Source organism: Arvicanthis niloticus, chromosome 29 (assembly GCF_011762505.2).
Source record: "Arvicanthis niloticus isolate mArvNil1 chromosome 29, mArvNil1.pat.X, whole genome shotgun sequence".
In the NCBI taxonomy this organism is placed as follows: domain Eukaryota; kingdom Metazoa; phylum Chordata; class Mammalia; order Rodentia; family Muridae; genus Arvicanthis; species Arvicanthis niloticus.
In genome coordinates, this window is record NC_133437.1 from 19,300,566 (window position 1) to 19,321,951 (window position 21,386).

At 45.6% G+C, this 21,386-nt stretch overlaps 1 protein-coding gene across 15 annotated transcripts in view; it reads right to left on the reverse strand.

Annotated features, from left to right (window-relative positions):
• Pde8b (phosphodiesterase 8B) overlaps positions 1–21,386 on the reverse strand; it is a 224,974-nt gene that overhangs the window by 54,583 nt on the left and 149,005 nt on the right. For 7 of the 15 annotated variants that reach the window (XM_076927186.1, XM_076927185.1, XM_076927176.1 and 4 more), the window contains exons 6-10: positions 16,552–16,640; positions 10,600–10,678; positions 6,821–6,961; positions 5,281–5,369; positions 3,164–3,224 (exon numbers count right to left, since the gene is read on the reverse strand). In XM_076927186.1, the coding sequence (XP_076783301.1) occupies positions 3,164–3,224; positions 5,281–5,369; positions 6,821–6,961; positions 10,600–10,678; positions 16,552–16,640 (459 nt within the window). The remainder of the gene's footprint in view (positions 1–3,163; positions 3,225–5,280; positions 5,370–6,820; positions 6,962–10,599; positions 10,679–16,551; positions 16,641–21,386) is intronic. The other 8 variants (XM_076927180.1, XM_076927183.1, XM_076927182.1 and 5 more) reach the window with 3 other exon arrangements.

Genomic DNA, 21,386 nt, shown 5'->3' on the forward strand with positions numbered 1-21,386 from the left:
ACGAGGAGACTGGGCCACCTGATGGACACTGTACTGTAGCCCTGTCCTCCTGCGTGCTGGCTTCAAATGTGCTCTTTCCCTTGGACTTAAAGCACACTGGCTTTGGGAATTGCCATGTTCACCATATTGTCACAGTCAAGAAGAGGAAGCATGCACTCAGGAGGAATGGCAGTGAAGAGGCCCCTCTGCTTTCAACAGGCTTCTTGCCCTCAGGCCAGACTCTGGACCAGCTCAGGGAGAGCTGGCCTGGTGATGTCTTCTGCGCCCCTTTCTCTACTCAAGTCTGACTGGGCCACAGCTGAGCAGTGCAGGACTCCTGCGGTTCTATATATGGGCTCTGATTTAGAGCCACACCTTGTGAGAAGGCGAATGGATGAAGGGACCTACGGTTTTACATGCTTGATGTGACAGCAGAACGAGAGTGACGGGCTCTGAGACAGGGCAGGGGTGGCATGAAGATAAAAGATGTCCAGAGTCCATGTGACTGAGTAAGTCCTGGAAACCTAGGCTGCAGGTGGCCTAAGCATGTGAGACATACAGGAAAGAAAATTATCTTCTACCAACAAGGCTGGCAAATATCTCCTGTAGAGAGTAAGGCAGTAAATGCTGGAGGCTTGTAGGCCCAGAGGCCTCTGTGGAGCTGCTGTGTTCTGGTTCATGTACAGGAACCCGAAGAGAGCATGGCCACGCCCCAACAGACACCTTCCCCCAGACTCCTCAGGCCTGGGTTTTGATGCCTGCACAGCTTCAATTTTCTCTCCCTCTGGGTTCTACTTTGTTTAATCTGTTTACTTGTCTCTGGCCCATGGCTTCTGAACTAGGTGTATGGGGGAGCTCTGGGGACCGTCTGCGTGGAGGCAGCAGGTGTGGGCAGCAGACACCCTTTGCCATATCACTCAGAGCTCACAGATGAGAAAGAGTCTTTGCTGATGACAAACATGACCAGAAGTAAACTGTCTGGCACACAGTTCCATTCCCTGTTCAAACGCAAGCCCACGGGTTGGTTCTGACGTCAGAGCTGGACCCCAGGAGCAGAACCTCAGAACAAACGCCTGCAGACAGGCTGCTCTGCTCCAAGAGCCCTCCCCAGCCCTGACCCATCTCCATGGCTTCAGCCTTCTTTGGGCTGAAAAAAAAAAGTACTATAGCCAGCTAGAGGGACAAGATGCTTTATTATTGGAAAAATCTAAAAGTCTCTTAGGCCTGTGCAGTACCATTAGGTGACGTCACTGGCTCAGGGGATCCAGGCTCTGTGTTTTCACTCTTCTCAGAACAGCAACTGATTCATGGTAGCAAAGGGGTTTCTATTTAGAGCTGCAGAGGAGAGGCAGCCTCTGTGTCCTGGCATCTTATGCTAACAGCCTACCCGTTCCCCGTGGGCAGTAGTAAGAGTTCACAGGAGGCCAGGACTGAGACACTCTACTTCCCTCAAGCTAACCAATAGCCCCAGGCCTACTATGTGCTGGCAGTTGGGCATACTGAGGCTGTCACACTGCTAGAGCGCAGAGGGCAGTTGAGCACATAGACAGCCATGACAATGGGGAAGGGGGGGTAAAGCAAGGAAGGGGCCTAGATTCTTAGGCCAAGTCACAAGGACCAGAAGGAGTTGGGGCTGTAGAGGTACAGGGACTGATAATGGGGTCACTGGAAGTCGTTTCACTAGAGGAGAAAGACTGGAATAAGGGCGAGTGAGGAGAAGAGAAGGAAACTGCCTAGCTTACAGCTCCATCTCACTAAAATGCGAAGCCATGAGCTGATCTGGGTGTTTCATGGGGCCTGGCCACGGAGCCAGTCATGGCTTCTGTGGGAGGACATGCTGGATTTTTAGATATAAGTTGTTTCTACTTAATTTCTGGCATGAGAATGAATGCAGCTAAGTCACCCTGTCCTCTCTTGTGGATCCACATCCTGAAAATGGTGGCTGGCCCCACTTTATGTGTACACAGTAGACACCTCGAGGGGGACACCAGGGTTCCATGTCCCTCTCCTTCTGCCTCTCCCCTCTCATACAAGCCTCATCCTTCCTCCCAGCATGGATGTCTCAGCGAGACTGCTTGAAGACTGTTTGGTCCCTATGACCTTCTATTCTCTTCCTTTCCAAGGTCTCCAAGGTCTTGCCTCGCTGCATGTGTTATTATATAGACTCTTCCCTGACCCTAGGTTAGGTTCTCATTGGTTAAGGAAGCATTTTGGGTTGGACTCAATCTTATGAGCAAAGATATGGCCACAGATACTTTTTACATCAGGGGCTCCATGACGCTCACTCAATCCAGCCCCTCCCTCCATCCCTCTGGAACTCTCTCTAGGAGGAGCCCTGGGGGCTTCCATCTTGCTGCTAGTTCTGCCCCTCACCTGGCCACACCTCACGCTCCCCCTCATGTCTCCACCGTGTGAGAAAAGAATAGGATCTTGCCTTCAAAGTTCCTAAAAAACCCCACTGCTCCTTCTTTGAAAGAGAAAGGTCATATTTAACACACTAAAAGTAGCTTGTTCATAGCGATATTTATTTCATACTTCAGACTCCAGAAATCATAAGGTATGATATGAAAGCCTCATGTGCAAATGGTAAAACTATATATCACTATAAAGATAACCTGAAACATTACTGTAACATTCTAAAACTACCTCAAAACATCCTTAAGTCTACCAACTTGCTAAATCTCCTACTTCAGAAGACAGCATTCAAAAGAAACCATGCTCTCCGTGATGTAATGTAAGGGGGGAAAAAAAAATCACAGTGCTAATTTGGAATGGTTCTTATTTTGGCAGCTAGCTGGAGGTGTGACTGTTCGCATGGACATATACTTTTGTTTAAGAAATTAAGATGGGAAATGGAACTTTTCTTACTTGGTTTTGAGGAAGCATCTTAGGTTCCCACAAAATACATTATCCTGGAGAGAGCCATGAGGCATATAGCATAAGCAGAGCACCACACACCCCTAACATAGTAAGACAGGCTTGTGGAGAACTGAAAACCAAACCAAACCAAACCAAACCAAACCAAACCAAACCAAACCAAACCCCAACCAGCTGCCAGAGGTTTCCCCACACACCTTCTTAGTCGGCAATTACAAGAAAACATGGAGAAAGACAGGCAGAGAACAGGGATGAGGAAGACGCATGGGCAGGCTGAGGAAGCAGCAAAGGACACTGTATACTGTACCTGCTTGCTATTGTCAGCGGTACAACACAGCTTCTTGAGGGAGACAAAGTGTCTAATTTTCCTAATAACATAAACAGTCAGTGATTAGTGAGTCGGGCAGGAGAGGATGCAACAGGTCAGCATACAGACAAGACAAGTCTCCTTGGCCCTGAACTCCAGGTCCTTCCTCACACAAATTTGATCACAAGACCTCGTATCCCTGCAGAAGCCCGGCCCTCCCTGCAGCCCTGGCTGCTATGGTCACACCGTCCTCACGGGCCTGTCATTTCTCAGCTGCCTCCTGAAGTTTGATTCTTGGATATTTCCACAAGAGAATGACATGCCATCACAGAAAAGCTGGCTTTAACTCAACTGACACAAATGTCATTGCTTACATGAAAAGCAAAAGACTCTTTCGGACAGTGACGAGATTTTATTGGTTGTTGTTTTTCTTTTAAACATCCTATGTTGAACACTGTGGTTCATCCTAAGGATGACATTTGTTGTTGTTGGATTTTTTTGGGGGGGGAGGGTGGGTTGGCTAGAGCAAAAAGTGCTCTGGTTTAAAAGGCATAAACTGAATCCAGGAACTTAGCCTGTGGTCTTGCTCATTATCACAAGGAAAATGAGAAAAAAAGACACACAAGCCTTGTGCAAGTAAACTCAAGGTGGATCCTCTCCTGAGGGTAGAGCTCTGACTTACACCATGGAAGCCTGGATACCCAGAAGCCTCTGGGGCACTCCTTTCTCTCTAATCTCGGTCTCTTTCTTGTTCCTGGTTCACTATACCCTGGAGGATTCTCTGGAGAGAACATGGGAAAATACTGATGGATCTTATAATATGAACATCACCCAAGCAAGAAAGAGTATAATGTCCCTATTTTTAATCTGAAATGCCTCTGAGAGCTCGCTGCCTACAATTAGGGAAAATAACAGAAAATCACGTCGGGATAAAAGAACTTCTTTCCGTCATCTGTCAAATCAGGAAATTTTATTCTGATAGAAAGTACCAGGCAGTACATGTCTCCTCTGCTTCAGCAACCCACTGATTCTAGTCAAACACACAGAAAGGGGTTCAGCTCCCCTTTTCTAAGAGTGACCATGAGGACATGACTGCCTCAGGCACCCACTGTCTTCCTGTGGTTCTCCAAAGGCCACTGTTGGGATCTCTGACTTGAGGCAGTGCCTGTTGGCGAGGGCAGGCAGTTCTCCCCATGGTAGACAAACTTGTTCAGGAGCCTATTAGAACCTGCAACCCTCAGAGCCCACCCAGAGAGGAGTCACAAAAGGAACACTAGGTAGTGACCTCTCGGGGGCTGGAGAACAGTGTTCAAGCTAATCCAGCAAGGAAAATTGGAGGGAAACAACCTTTGAACAGAGGGGGGATCTTACAGAATAGGCTGGTTTTGTAATCACGTGATGATCTGAAATGAACTCGGGTGGTCCTGAGAACCATATGTGGGACAGGCTATCTGGTTCTAGGTAACTGCTATCATATTTTCTTTGCCAGTGTGTCACATATCCCATGTCCCTTCCAGGGTCGATCCACCAGGCAGTATTGACCTGTGTGCTGGCTGCAAGGCTCACCAGTATGATATAGTTATGGGTCCCATCTGGCTGACACTCTGAGTCTTCCCTTAGAATGTAACTGAGAGAGGGAAACAGAATCCTATGTTTTATTTCTCACGCCCTGCCCCTAGGTTTCTCTGGTCAGGTGCCATGGACTCCTGTTCAACACCTTCTATGGTGGGTTGCTGCCTCTGGGACCCTCTGAGCCCTTCAGTAAGCTCAGAGTCAAGAAGGCTGGCACCCTGTGGCCTGAGGAGAAGCCAGTAGTGCTAGCTGGAGTTCACTTGTCAAGAAGAAGGATTCCTGAGGTATTGGGAACAATGGGGCCATGCATGACTGGGTAGATAGTTGAGTACTAGGATTGATTTCCATGAAAGACCATGAATAGGAGACAGAGGTGAGGGCAGAGGGAGACCACAACTAGAGATTGTTGCTGGTCACATAAGGCAGGGCAAACCCTACTGTGTGTGCTGTTCTAAGGCTTACAATGGTATTGTACTGTGCCAGACATTGCCACAGGGGCCTGGGTTCTTATCTGCAGCAGAAAGAGTGGAAGAGTTTGCTCTCACCCTCCTTGGCCAATCACTGGGGTGATCTTCACGTGCTGTTGGATGCTGTCCCCGGATTTCCGTCTGGCATAGTAAACCCCTTGCCACTCCTACATGGACAAAGAGAGCGCTTGAGATCCTTCAGTTGAGAGCGCAGCTGCTCCCACACTGGGTCTTGGCAGGTTGAGTCAGAACTTCCCACAGACTTTCATTACATGTCACAACACTGCTATACAGTCGTACCCACTACAATGCTATCATGATCACGTGTCTAAATGTAAGACCATCAGGTCAGCGTGTCCACTACCAAGCTGTCTGCCGTGAATGAATACTAAGTCAGCTGGCCACCCACCAGCTGGAGTTGCTACCACACCAAAGTCCAGGAGCTGGCCTCCAAATCTTCATAACAACCAGTGGGCCTGATATTCTCGTTCTTAACTTACAGATGGGTAAACTGAGGCTCAGCGAGCCCAACTACCTTACCTACACAGGGAAAACAGAGGATCTGTTTGTAACTATGTAGTTCTTCAATACTTCCTGAAGTGCTTGAGCTTTCTGAGGTTCTAGGTGCCCTCAACTCACGGCTTCTCTGGGGCCACTGTGGTCCCTTGTAGTTTCCATATATGATATCCAGGGAGAGTAAGATTCCTGCTGCCTCAGAATCATGGGAATCAGACTCAAATAAAGGGGATGCCTCAGGGAAGGGAATGGATAACATAGGTCCCTGTAGCCATATCCTGCTCTCTCTTCTATATGATATGGTTAAAGAGGGTTTCCCTTGAGGGTAATACGTGTGTCTGGGTTATTTTTGGGTGGGGGGGAAATGGAATAGTTTATATAGCATTCCTGTTTCATGTTCAAGTCTAACAGCTCTGGTTTAAAAAGTAAGTTGGACATTCTCATAGTCTAGATTTATGCTTGCTAGTACCAATGGAGACGTGTTTAACTATTACACAGTAGAGAAGAGAAGAAGGAAGCAAGGCCATGTGAAGAAGCATTAGGAACTTCCAGAAGAAGCAAGAGGTTGCCCAGCTCTGAGGGAGGAGAGTGGCTGCCCAGGAGATTCCTCTCTTGCCTCTACCGTGCCTTTATCTCCTCCAGAAGAACCAGAAAGTGTGGGTGTGGGGCAGGAAGGGCTGGGGAAGAGGAGTTACCCATAGATATGGGACAACAGTACAGAGGACAGAAGGCAGACATTTGACTAAACAGAGCCTACCAATCCGCATGGACATTAGGTCTTTCTAGTCCTTCCTCTCAAATGCCAGTAAACCAACACAGCGCAAAGCAGCTATCTGAGGTGGAACCCTGCTCAGAGATGCAATGTAATAGCAAGGAAAGGTTGGGCATATTCATGCAAAGGAGCATGTGGCCTTCCACAAAACAATCAGCTCCTGTGGCATCCTGTCGGCATCAAAAAGTAACTCATTTTTGCAAACACTGACTTTCTCTTCACTGAATTATGATGTAACTAGTGAGTTCAATCTTAAGGATTGAAGATTAAAGCATCAGGGAGGGGGAGCACTCAGGGAGGAGTGTGGGTGGGTTTCTTGGCTCCACCCACCTTTCCCTTCTTGATGCACGTGTTGATGGTGTCCAGGAGGTCTGCCCGGTTCTTGTCACTCTTAGGTAGGTCAGCGAGTTCCTTCCCCAGGAGCTCCCCTTTGTGGTAGCCCATCATCCTCTCAAAGGCAGGGTTGACATACTGCGAGCAGGAGGGGTTACAGATCAGTGGGCCCTACTGGGAGGCTGTGGGGATACAGGTATACAGAGCCAAAGGTTCCCATGACAACACTCGCTAATGCAGGTGCTGCAGTCTCCTCCTTCTTCCTCTGGCAGGAGTGGTACCCTCACATGTACTGCAGTTTATACTTGACATCCTGGTCCTCTGTGAGAATGCAAAGAAACCTCAGGGAAAAGGAGCAGGAAGCCCTTGGCTAATAGCTCCAGCATCTGGCAGACCTCAATCACTGTCTATCAACCCATGGAATAAGGGAACCCTTATAGGCAAACAAATAGGAAGAGGGCTGGGGTTATGGCCTGGTGTCAGTGCTTCTCCTGTACATGTAAGGCCATGAGCTGGATCCCAGCACCTCTAAATAACAAGTAAGCAAGCACATACTAGCTGAGAGGTTGCAGATTTGTTAGTGGCACCGCGAGAGGCAGCTATCTGAAGCCGTGTGTGTCTCTCTACTTTCCCATCTATTAATTAATGCTATGGTTGGGAGCACTTTGACCTAATATGAATAACAAATGCAGTTAGCCTACAGGCTTGGCCACACCCAGCTCTGGGTGCAGGGTGGGCAAGGACAGAGCATGCCAATGCTCTCGGCAGAAGTGAGAAGGGCTCTCTCAGTGCACTCAGAGGTCAGCAGACTCAGAGCGTTCTTTGCAAACTTCTGCATGAGCTTCTGGGATTTGCAGCTACTGCCTTATCTGGCCCCAGGCTCCAGTCCTCCTCTGGTTTCTTTTTAAAGATCACAGTCATCACCACGTGAGTAGCCGTAGCTGAGAGAACGAGTGGCTGCAGATGTGAGCACGCTGCACCTGGGTCAAGAGTGTCTTTGGGGAAAGTTCCCATCTATCTGCTGTCTCAGAAACATTCTCGCTAACCGTTCCCACTCTCCCCTTGGCTGGGGCAATCCATCAGGAAGCGGGTAATGCAGGGACACTGAGGGAGGGATGTGGGGGGATGATATTCCCTTGAGAGCAAAGCTTCTATGAAAATATCAGCCCTAGGAGCTAAAACATGTGGAGGAATCTCTGGCTATCAGGCACTGTGGGAATGGATGAAGAGGAGGGTGTCCTGACACCATCTTCACAACCTCTAGGTCCCTCACAGCCTAGCTCTTCCATGGGCCAGGCATCGCTATCCCTGGGCACACCAGGAATCTCTTCCATCATGGCCCAGTTGATAGCACATCTCCCTTGCTAGGCTTTCCCCCATATTCTGTCTACTGAGAGAGCCCTTCTCATTTCTGCCCCACCAATTACAGTGTATCTCCTCCTCCAGGGAGCCCTCTTTGAACTCTGCTCAGTCCGTGTTGGTACCATTCCTAAGGGCTCCCATGGACTTCTGTGAAGTGAATTCTAATGAATCACATAGAAATCAGAATGTGTCTTTCTCTCTCACCGGGTGCTGAAATCCTCAGGCACAAAGGCTCAAGTTGTGTTTGGATACGCACCATTTCAGTGAACACCCAGGGAGTACATGAGCACATCAAAGTGTGTATCACTCTCCTCAGCAGTTAACTGTCTCCTTCATTATCATACTATGGGCTCCGCTTTCCCATCCTGTAAATCTGAGCTATAGTTATGACTCTTTTCTATGCGGAGGATCCTGGAACCTCAGAATCCAGAGGCATAACAGACATGACTGGAACCAATGTACCAAACCCACACCCTTTAGATCTGCTGGCAGATGACTCCATTTCTCGGCACTCCTGTCTTTTTCATGTGCAACAACACTACCTGGCCCCCGGAGTTGTTTTAAGGTCAATGGGAATAAAACACTAACTGCTGTGCCAGCACATGCCAGTGTTTTCAGAGCAGATGCAAGTAGATGGTGCAGGTGGCTGGAGGCACAGAGGCAGCAGTGACAGGTAGGCTGATACGTAAGATGCTATTCCTATAGTTTAAATGGATCACTGTGAACACAGACACGTGGCTATCTGCTCAAGTGCACCATGTTGGGCTACCAGTGGAATCAATAGCACATGTGAAATATCCTGAGTATGTCCTCCTGAAATGCAGACGAGGGTCATGGGAGTGTCCCCTGCACATAGCATCCTCAGCCTCACTTCCCCTTCCTTCCTCTCGCTGGTACAGTGTATTTCAGCATCCAGGTTTCCCTTTCAGCATAGTGACTCCTCTGTGGCCACCAATGGTCCTCACATTCATTTCTTTCTGCTCATGGAAGAGATTGGAGTGTGTGTGTGTGTGTGGGGGGTGGATGTCATGTGACACATCACCACATTACTTGTCCCAGAGATTCAGGTTTGCTGATCACAACACGTGCCCATGGGGTGAAGGACTGGGTTCATGTTCAATGTGGGGAAGGCATGAGAGGGCAGGCTGCTCCTCATCAGCTCTGGATCACAACCCAGCTTCCCCCTGTGAAGTAGGTAGATGTAACGCCAACAGCCTCAGGAGCAGAACTGAAGGGCCATATCTGTGCATGAGCGTGGGGTTTGTGCTCAGCTTTCTTGGTGGTGCAGGAGCAGTGGGCAGGAAGAACAAACATAGTCAGCAATGTACAGAAGCTCTCAGTTCCATTTCAAGAGTCAGTTATACATATTCTAAAATATAGCTCCAAATGAAGCCATGCAGAAAGGCTTGGGAGTCAGAAATATGGTGAAGTATTTTGATGTTGGTGCTCACTGTGGGGCCTTTTCTTGTGTAAGCTCCCCACTTTGCTAAGTCTTGTTTCCTCATCTACCTACCCTTCAAGGGTATTGAACTGAGCTGAGACAACCTGGTGAAAGAGCTCATGACAGGAACAAGGCGTGGTGAGCCCACGATACTCTTCACATAGAATAGAAACAAGGGATAGCTGCGTGCACACTGGGGACATCAAAGGGTTCAAAAGGAGGCTGAGGTCACAGGGGTGATGGTGTGCTGGCCATTGTGTGTCCTGTCCCACTGATAAAAGCAGATGCTCCTTACTGACTCTGCACACCAGCTGCAGTCAGGCTGGGGCCAATCTGGGGACCAGGTACATTTCAAAATACTCTTTGAGGCAGGCAAAAGATTCTCTAGGTATGCATTTCTTTAGAAAGATGGCATTAGTCTTAATGTGTTTTATATTAGAATACCGACTGCAAGTTAACATCCCATAGTCATGTATGGGCTTGCTCAACAATTCTGTATAAGCACTGTCTTTACAGATGGCCTAAATTCCCTCCCACCTCTACCTAAGAAGTAACAAGTTCTGATCTGAATTAACAAGTTTAACCTATGAGGGCTAGAAAGACAGTGGTTAAGAGCACTGGCTGCTTCTCTAGAGGACCTGGGTTCAGTTCCCAGCACCTATATTGGGTGGCTCACAACTGCCCATGACTGCAGCTCTAGGGTATCACACGCCCACTCCTAGATTCTACAGGCACCCACACACATGTGCACACACATACAGTTTAAAAACGATAAATCATAAAATAACTTTTATTCTGTTTTGAATGACTAATTCTTAACCTGGCTAGTCATCTTCTCATATACCAATTTTCCTTTCTTCAAGAAAATGTGCAAATATGAGAAAATTATGGGAAAGTATTGGAGATAAAGACGTGGGTGGGACCCGAAAGGCTCTTTGTCAGTGTTAATGATGCGAAGTGCTTCTTCCCATACCTGAATCACATGGTCATCACTTGTTATTTCTATGGCTTCGTGACAGTGGTCTAACGCAGTAAACACTGAATTACAGGCCCTGAAAGATGCACAAGATTAGTGTTAGTCCTATACCAACATTGTTTGAACTTTGTTAATTCGGCAACATAGACAGACCCCAGAGTCACAGACAGTATGACACCCCCTTATTGTGATATTTCAATCCAATGTGCAATGTTGTAGTATGGCCATGATCACAGAGAAGGTCAAGTCCCCATCAATTAGGAGAACCCAGCGTGGCCCAAACTGACTATGAGATATTCTGGCCTTTTGCAACACACAGAGAAACATTTGTTTTCCTTTTCCTGGGTCGGCAATGCCACTTTGCCTACAACCACACCCACTGACATGAAGACAGATGGGAGTGGCAGGTAGACTCCGCCCATTGTCCAATTCTTTGTATAGCTTTCCACACAGCTAGCTCCTTTCTTGCTGACCTCCTCTGTGAAGCCGGAGGAATCTGAACAGAGTCCAACTGTGGTTCTGATTTAAACTAACTTCCCAACAGAAAATACCTCCAAGTACATTAAGGTCTGACCTATTCAACACAGCAACGGTGTGACTGGAACCCAGCTATTGAAAGAATCCCAGGGAAGGCTCTCTTATACAGTGCAAAGAGAGAAATAAAAAAGAAAGGAAAATGCTGATTTATGGGATAGATATTTCTTCTTGTGGGGGCAGATTCTTCACCGTTATTTTTCCACCTACGGGGGATTGCAATTCGCTGTTATTTTGACCCATTTGGGAGGAGAACAGCAGAGCACTGTGTAAAGTCAAACTGTATTTTTCTAGCTGTGGGATCCCAGGCCACTTCTGGCCTTTGCTTGTCCTTGTTGGCCCATCTAGAAAACAATGATAAGAATATGTGTCTCATGGAGGTTTGTAGATCCGAGCGACGGACGGCATATGCAGGCATTTGTCAAAGTGTTTGGGACCACACATGGAAGAACCCAGGCTGTGGTAGGTGACAGTACTCAAAGGAACACAGAGTCATGGTACTTTGTTCTTGAAGGCTTGTGAAAGCCTTTAGTGAAAGGAAAAACTAATCACAAGCTATCTTCTTCCTTGAGTCTGAGTGACAGCAAGCTAACCAGCCTGCAGGTGGGAAGGACCTCAGCACACTGAAGGAGGATGCTTGTTTCCATGGCTGCAGACATGAGGCTACCTGCATCCATGTTCTGCTCAGCAGGGCAGAGAACCCAACTAGCTTGATGCCACTAACAGTCCTGAGCCCTTCGGGCCATTTCTTCATTCCAATTGCCACACCCAACTAATTTGTTCTGTATACTGTCTAGCCACCACCACGGTGTGTAAACATGTCAGCAAAACATTACAAAGGATGCTGAGACTGTTATCACCACCATCACTGCACTGTCCCTTGAGAGGCAAGCAAGAGCCAGGTTTATTAAAAGCACTTTCCAGACACCTGGTCTAGATGGCACTCAGCTCCATAGGAAGCAGTTTCAGAAGTGAGGGTGGAGACATAAACTCCACACAGGCTGATTTGTCAGCTTTGAGAGCTGGGTCATTAAGTTCTGCTGAACACATTTTGTCAGACTCCTGTCTGGCGAATCGTTTTCTATAAGGTACCTGTATGTCTCAACTAAATGTGCAAACTGGTGTTTCAGACATAATCATTTTGTCTGCACATATCTTAAATAAGTCCCAGAGCTATAAATTATTTATTATTATTATTATTAATGATTATCCATAAAACCTAAACTCTTCAGATAAAATGCCCTAAAAGACAGAACAAATCTCTACCCATTGCCATGAAGGAATGAACACTGGTAGGCACAGGAATGGCACAGTATTGCCCCTTCCTGTCCCTACCATGCCATGTGTGACCAGCTGCAATGTTTATTTTTGGGTTGATGACTCTATTTAAATAAACCTGCAGCAAACTGTGGCAATCAATTTGAGTCCTGTTCCTAGAGCCAGGGAACCTAATCACGTGTATTAATTATTCATACTTCTCAGAGAGAAAAACACTGTGGCCTTGCTAATTTTTGTTCTTGGGAACTATGACCTGCATCTCAGATGTCCTTATTTTTTAATCCCTAAGGTTAGAGGTTAGAAAACTGGGAGGAAAAAGAAACAGAAGAGAGAGGAAGATACTGGGTAGAGTAATCATTTATTTAGTGGCTGCTGAAGGGTTTCAAAGGTTCAGATGGAAGAGACGACTGTTGCTGGGTCCAGACAAAGCCTGTAAGCAGTACAGTGGCCCAGTGGGGGCAAAGTACACAGTGCAAATGCTGGGTGCCTGGCTGTGCTTTAGCACTACAGGGTGGTAGGTAGTCGGGATCACAAAGAGAATGCTCCTGACTCTCAATGTCTTCTTGTCAACTGTGGCTGGGATCAACATGTGCTGTTCTGGATACCTTAGGAAGGTACTTCATCTGGGTTCTACCCAAACAAAACACACACACACACACACACACAGACACACACAAAACACACGTGTGCATGCATACACATCTCATGCACATACATGCACACACACAGGTATGCACATACATGCACACACACAGGTATGCACATACATGCACACACACAGGTATGCACATACATGCACACACACAGGTATGCACATACATGCACACACACAGGTATGCACATACATGCACACACACAGGTATGCACATACATGCACACACACAGGTATGCACATACATGCACACACACAGGTATGCACATACATGCACACACACAGGTATGCACATACATGCACACACACAGGTATGCACATACATGCACACACACAGGTATGCACATACATGCACACACACAGGTATGCACATATGCACAGACATACATCATCTTAAACAAGGATGGATTGAGCAAAGCAATGGTTTTTAGGAAGATTCTGAACGTATGTCCATATCTAATCAGAGTCTCAGAATTAGCCAGGAAGACCAAAGAGCAGTCAAGGGGAATCCTGGGATTGCTACTCAGTGGAAGTCACGGGTGGTGGTGAGAGTGAGGAGAGATTTATTTGTTTTGTAAAGTGTAGATGGTAGTCAGCATTCACAATGCCCTGGACTGAAGTGTCCACCTTTAACACTGGCGGCATCCCACAGTACAGACTGTGTCCTTGAAGAATGGCAGACATGCTGCTACGTATTTAGCCGCAGCTGGGGGGGGGGGGGCGGAATTGTAGGGGAAGTATTACATAATTAGACTATAATTATTCTGGCATTGTATAATAAAGAGCTCATTTCCCAGTCTTTAACAAATGACAGAGCTGCCAGTCTGCCTTGGGGTGCAGGTAGATGCTCTATACGTCCTTGAACACCCTAAGGAACTGGAGCAAGGTCATTGTTTGAATCACTCGCCTCTGTATGATGTGTCTAAATTTTGTAGACCCAGAGAGATTCAAGTAATACGCACGTACTCCCAACCCCCAAAGGGGGTGAACTCAAGTAGTCTGAGGGAAGGGCTGAAAACTAACATATCAGCAGGTCGAGAAGCAAAGAACATCCATGTGTAAACGCAAGACCTACTTCCCGGGTCATGGCTTCCTGGGTCAGTGCTTCCTGGGTCAGTGCTTCCTGGGTCAGTGCTTCCTGGGTCAGTGCTTCCTGGGTCAGTGCTTCCTGGGTGAAATCCGTTTACTAGTTTCACACTGATGTATGGGAAGAGCCTGAGCATTGAAATGAGTCCCACTCTTCCAATCAGTTCCTGGCAGCAAGGGGTTATGAAGTGGTAGTGCTCACAGCGTTGGGAGATGAGAAACTCACAGTTACACTGTGATGAGACCATGTGAGCTCCTATACCATGAACTATATAGGTCTCAGCAGCACAGGGACCTAAAGACTGGGCTGGCACGGGTATTCATTTCTGATTACCAGGCAGGCCTGCATCCTGGTTGCCATGGTCAAGGTGCCCTAAATCCCCCGAGGGGAGCCCCAGTGCCAAAATCTGTGCGGAATCTAATTCAGGACACAGTCTAGCAGGGCCCATGACATGCTGTGTGTCCTAAGAATGCAGAGGACTAATCATGTAAAATGGCATGAGGTTGGTTCCTGGTCACAGCAATAACATGCCAGGTCCCCTGCATTTACAGTAAGAAATAAAGGATCAGACCACAACTGAATCTCTCTTTTCTCTTTCTATTTATTGCAGGAACATCAAAAATCAAAGTACTAAGCTGTTTTACTCTCAATTAAATCAACAGAGGCTCCTGAAAAGTACATATACTTAATGTACATTGTTAAAAAAAGAACAAATTAATTACAGGAGCAAAGAGAAAATGGTGTTTTAGAAAATTTGTATAAAGTTATTTGGAGCAAACATACAGATGAAAAGAAAACAAAGGATTTACCTTATTTAAGCATTCAAATTGTCTTTGGTTCTATTCCTTAAGGCCTTGAACTATCAAAATGCTTCAATATTAGAATCTCTACTGGTCTGGTCTACTTGTACCTTTAAAAGTATTTATTATTCATTTATTATTACTTTGTTGGGTATGTGTATGTGTCTGTGTGTGTCTGTGTGTGTATGTGTGTGTGTGAATGTGTGTATGTGTGTGAGTGTGTGCGTATGTGTGTGAATGTGTGTGAATGTGTGTATGTGTGTGTGTCTGTGTCTGTGTGTGAATGTGTATATGTGTGTTTATGTGTGTGTATGTGTGTGTATGTGTGTGTATGTGTGTGAATGTATCTATGTGTGAATGTATGTATGTGTGTGTATGTGTGTGAAGGTGTGTGTGACTGTGTGTGTGTGAATGTGTGTGTAAATGTGTGTGAATGTATGTATGTGTGTGAAGGTGTGTGTGAATGTGTATGTGTGAATGTGTGTATATGTGTGTGAATGTATGTGTGTGTATGTGTGTGTGTGTGTGTGTGTTGCACACTCATGAAATGACACACATGAATGTCAGAGGATAACTTATTGGAGTCATTTGCTTCTTCCCTCATTGGGGGATTAAATTCAACTTGGGGACAACATCAACATCCTTAAACAAACAAACAAACAAACAAACAAACATACATACACAAACAAAAGTCAAAAGCCACCACATTCCTATCTAAGAGAGTATCTGCCTCCTTATATTTCCTGCACCACTATAATCACCCAAAGCAACTACCCAGACTCGGGCACCCTGTTTCTGTGGGTCTACGTCAATCATTCTGCTTCCTAGGGATGGAAGAAAATTAGCTTTCAAACTACTCTGTCATATTTGGATATATAATAAGCAACAAAGATTAAAAGTATAATTATGGTAAGGAGATCCTCTCTTGGTCTTGCCGGGCATGAGTTACAACAAGGTACCTCTTAGTTGGCTAGAGAGAAAAGCCATGCGGGAACTTCCCTGAAGGATGCTGGGAAGCTCTTAGAAACTGCTCTTTCCACAGGGCCAAAGGTATGGAGGAGCCTCCCCTCCCGCATGAAGAGAACCTCCCACAGGATGGAGAGCCAGCGTGAATCCATCTCTTAAAGCACCACATACCTACCAAGAGTCCTAAAATTATGCCATGCATATTGAGGCTACAAGCAGACGTCATGAAATGCTACATAGGCATCATGTCAGTTAGTCTAATAAATGTCCATCTCCTCTTCCCCAAATATATCAGCTGGGGATTTATGATGTTGGAAGTCAGAAGTTGAAAAGTAACTTTTAAAAGTCTGTTCTGAATCTCAATATAGTTATACAAAAATTGAGCAGGATTTCCTAAGCTGTCATTTTAAAACTGCCACAAGTAGTGGAAGATTCTATCAAAAAAAGACATGCTTTTGACCTATTTCGTTATATTTAGGGACTCCAGTTAATGTACTGCTGTTGGGCAGTGGTCTAACAACCTCAAAAATCGCAGACATCAGTCATAAATCTGTGAACTTCGGCCTCTTGACAGTTAAGACTTTCTAAAGAATGGTTAACCTACCGCGCACTGTCTTATTTTTGCTACGTACCGTAATTTGAACTGTGAGCGAACTTCCCCGTGTTCTATTTGAATCAGTTCATTATAGCAGGCAATTATGCTGCTGTTCTCCATAAATCTCTGAAAGGAAAGCAAAGATAACGCATGAGACGTCTCCAATTATTTCTTAGAGAGTCAAACAGAGAAACTTCACAGTTGCCTCTGCCCCCAGGTAGCTCATTAAGCAAGACATCTTGTAAGTAGGAAGGGATGGCATAGAAAAGTTGTCAAGGAACGTGAAGCTCTTGTTCAAACCTTAGCGAAACAACAGAGCAGGTGAGGCCCTTGGCTCGCTTCATAACAAAGATGGGGGAACCTTCATTGTGGGGAGTCACAGCCAAGTAAGCACACAGGAGCACAGTGTGCCTCCCCAGCTGTGCTAATTACCACACCGTTCTAGCTTTATCCTGGAACAATCCCCTGAAACTCAATTTGCAGCATGCTCAGGCCGCACCGCACCATTGATTCACCTGTATGGGAGGGTCTGCTGCCTCCTCCCGAATCTTTCCAGTCCCTAATGCAGAGCTCATCTGAGGCATCAGTGAGCTCAGCAACAGAAGACAGATAATCAGACGAAAAGCTAGGCATTTCTCTAAGAAAAGATACAAATGTCCAGCACATGAAAGATGCCCAACCTCACCAGACTAAGGAAATACGAATCGGAAGCACAATATGATGCCATTTCATACCCATTAGAATAGGTACAATAAAAGAGAAAGAAAATGAATCTTAATAAAAATGTGCACAAAGTCCTGTGCACTGCTGGTGGGGACATGAAATGATCTAGTCACCGTGGAAAACAGTGTACGTGTCATTCAAAACGTAAACCATAGGTATATAAGTGAAGAGAGTGAGAATGGATACCTCAAGCAAATGCTTGTAGGATCAGGTCCACACCAGCTTTATTTGCAAGGCTGAGAGACAGGATGAAGAGATGAATGGATACGCGGATTTTGGTATGTACATACTGTGTGATTTTATTCAGGCATAAGATAGGAATGAAATACTGATGTATGCTACAGCATGCAAAACCCTGTAGAATATTAAGTAAAAACGGACAGACACTAAAGCCACATGCTACCTGATTCCATTTGTGCATACTACCAAGACAGGTCAATCCGTACAGACAGACTGCAGGCTGACGCTCACCAGAGCTCGGAAGCAGGACTGGGATTGACTCCTTAGTGAGAGCTTGTGACTAAGGGAAAAGCTTTAGAACGAGATGGGGTAGGTATTGCAAGGTGTAGAGAATGTTCTAAACATTGTTCACTTGAAAATGGTTTGTTCATCTTGATTACGAATTAAAAAAAAGCTTTCACATATTTACAGACCCTTAGTGGGTGAGTAAATGTATAAGAAAAATCTACAGCCAATCACAACACAATGTGTAACAGCACCAATGAGCCGTAACGGCGCACTTCATACTGAGCAGACATCAGGACCCAGTCAACAACCCCAAACTCCTTTTTACATTATTTTTTTTTTTTTTTTAAAAAAAAAAACTTTTTGTGCATGGCTATTTTGCCCACATTTATGTATGTGTGTGTGTATATATATATATATATATATATATATATATATATCCACAGAGGCTAGGACAGGGTTTTAGGTCTCCTGGAACTGGAGTCACAGAGAGTAGTGGGCCACCATGTAGGTGCTGAGAATTAAACCTGGCTTCTCTGGAAGAGCAGCCAGGGCCCTTAACTGCCGAGCTGTCTCTCCAGTGTGTTCTTTACATCTTCTAGATTGAGTATATTACTTGGTGTGGGATACATAAGAAACCAGGCATCTCTCTCATATGAATATGTGAATACTTTAATGAGAAATAAGGAAAGCAGAAAAACATGGCAAGTAAAAAAAAAATGGGAAGGAAACAGATTTAAGGACAATTTACTTAAGACTGAAGAAAATGGTTTACATTTTAAGTCATTAAAAAATATACTTTGCAAAGCTTTCTAAGCATATAGCTAACACACCAGCAAGCAAGCAAGTAAAAAAAAAAAAGAAAAGAAAAGAAAAAATTTTAAACTACCCAGTTACATTAGTGCTTTTCAGGCAGTTAGATACATGGAGGAGAGAAATCCAGGCCCAGTTGAAAGGTCCATTTACAGATTTCCTTCAATCAAGACAGCCAGAGGGCAAAACCAATTCCTCTCTCCTCTTCCATGTCAGTGTGTGAGTATGTATACACACACACACACACACACACACACACAAACTCCCCTGAAGTGGATGGTCTTCCCCTGGGGAATACCTCTAACTTTCTATAGGCCTCTTGTTCTTCAAGACTGGAGTGGAGAGGGTCTAAGACAAGAAAAAAACCACAGACCTATGCAGAAGGGAAACACTCACTCCTCAGTCACAACGCAAAGCTGATCAAGATTCACATCTGCCCGTGTTTTTAGACGGGTGACATCTGTCCCAGCCAATGACATCTATCAGAGGTAGCAGAGGCATTGCAGACACCCTGAAATGTCCATGATAAGTGACTTTAGATAATGTGGGATGCATGAATTTGGACTCCAGGAGCCCTCAGAACATCTTGTAGGCTAACGACGTGCTGAACTGCCAACGTGCGCTGAGGGTTCTCAGGAGGAGGAAGAGCACCCAGTGTACAGATTCCCCAAACCACTTTTATCTGAAAGCACACTTTTCATGGAACACAGCTCCTGGGAGAGTACGCCTCGGCATGGCGTGGCCGGGAAGCTACCTTAGTAATTGGACTCAAGCCAGAGTGAGGAGGGCAGACACAGCTGCAACCTCGCCTTTGCTATGACTGTGCATGCTATTCAGATTCTGGAGTCTGTTGCCTCCTCTGGAAAAAAAAATGAAGAAAATATCAAGTCCTTCATATGGTGAGAGAAATTAAGCAAGTCACCTGGAACTGGGCCTGATAAATAATACATTGTAGCTCCCCGACGTCCCACTCCAAAGGAAACCACTCCAGGGAGAAGTGAGGCTCGCAGCTGTTAGCCCAGCATGTCTTACACACTGCCTCGCACACAGAGCCCCATAAATACTTGTTGAGATGAATCAGCATCATTCTAGGCTGAAAAAAAAAAAAAAAAAAAAAAAGGCCCACAAAGGCAAAAGTAAAAGCAGCTGCACTAGGCAGGATTGCTAACTTCCACAAAGCACACTGTGGGCTGAGCGTCAGTACAGCCAGCCATGGCTCGGGGCTCCAAAGGTGTCGAAAGGGCAGTGTATCCGTTGTACAGTTCCTTTCTGGATCCCCACTCAGGATCATAGACCAACATATTGGCCCAGTAGCTAGTAACACAGAGCCAAGTTTCTAAAAGTGATTTAATTAAAACAAATGGGGAAATCAGGAATGAGAAACATCCTTAGAGAAGGCAAGGCTAGTAGGTACCTCTGGAAGGTACTTGGACAGAGAGCTGTCAACAAGAAGATATTCTCCAAAAAAGTAGGAGAATCTGCATGGAGATCTGACTCAGCTGCTTTGAGGCCATCGTATACAGACAAAGCCATCACAGATTGGTGTTTAACTGGGAGCAAAACTGAGGAGCTGGGAGCACTCTGACTAGTTGTGAAGGGCCTTGATCAAATCAGACCCAGCCCTCAAAATATCAGGTAATCCCAGACGGGCACTGACTTCCAGGCTTCTGTTCACCATGGGTTCATTCACTGAGTATGGCACATTTGGATCTGGGCACAGGAGACATTCTGGAGTAGCACAGACAGGTAGAAAGAAAAATGTTTTCTTAAGAATACGTGTGTCTAAAAACTGGCATTCTCTGCAAAGCTTTCCTGCCAACAGGTGTGTGATCCCCGTCCTTCAGTAAAGAAGTGATCTTCTAAATGACACCAACCACAAAACCTGTTGGAGGAAGGATCACTGAACCAAGGCTCAGCTCTGAGGCCACTCCAGAGACCCATGGACACCCTAACTGACAGAGACAACAAGCATGGTGGCAAGGCCATCCTTCATTCGAATAACCAAGGTAACCAGGGAAGCTGATGTCCCGGTGTTCTCAGAGTCCTGACTCACACTTGTAAAGGTCAGTGTGAGAAGGGATGGAGGGGGCCATCCGCAGAGAAGATCAATAAAAACCTGTGAATAATTTCAGAGCTATTTCTCAGAAAAACGGATGTGTCTTTTTAAAAAAAAAAAAATCATACACGGCAGTCACATGGCTTCATCGCCTGCTGTCCTCCAGCATTTTCAAACTGGGAAATGTTCTCTTATGTATCCACATTCAAACCACTGCACATAAGGCGAGCTTTCAAAAACAAATGCCAAGCATCCCAAGGAGAGATGACAGGCACACAGGCAAAGTGTTAGGGTGCTGCAGAGGGTTCCAAACCAGGCTCACCCACTTCTATTACATATTCTGAATCAACGCGGCCTTACATCTTTCACAGAGCTCTGCTTCTAGGCTAAAGTATGCCAGAGCACAGGGAGACTGCTTCATAAAGGAAGTTCCTGCTTCGCCATGGCCTGCTACCAAGACGGATTATCATTTTAAATCCAGAATAGCAACCAAGAACTCATAGGCTCATCCATCTTGAGTTTAGACTACCAGTAAAATCATCTCCTGATTGCTACCCTATTTTTACCTATAATAAAGCATTTTTTAAAAAACAGGAATAGATATGTTTGTCATAACAATGTGAAGGAAGGACTCCGTTAAGTTTCTATATGACTGTGTCTAATATTTATGTATCATTTTCCACCCTACTTTCTCTACTTTACTTTGAATTATTTCTATTGTTTTCTTTACATTGGCCAGCACACAGCTTTGACTGCAATCCAGTTTATACCTTACCTTGTAATCCTACTTATTTGTCTATATCTCTTTGCTTAGG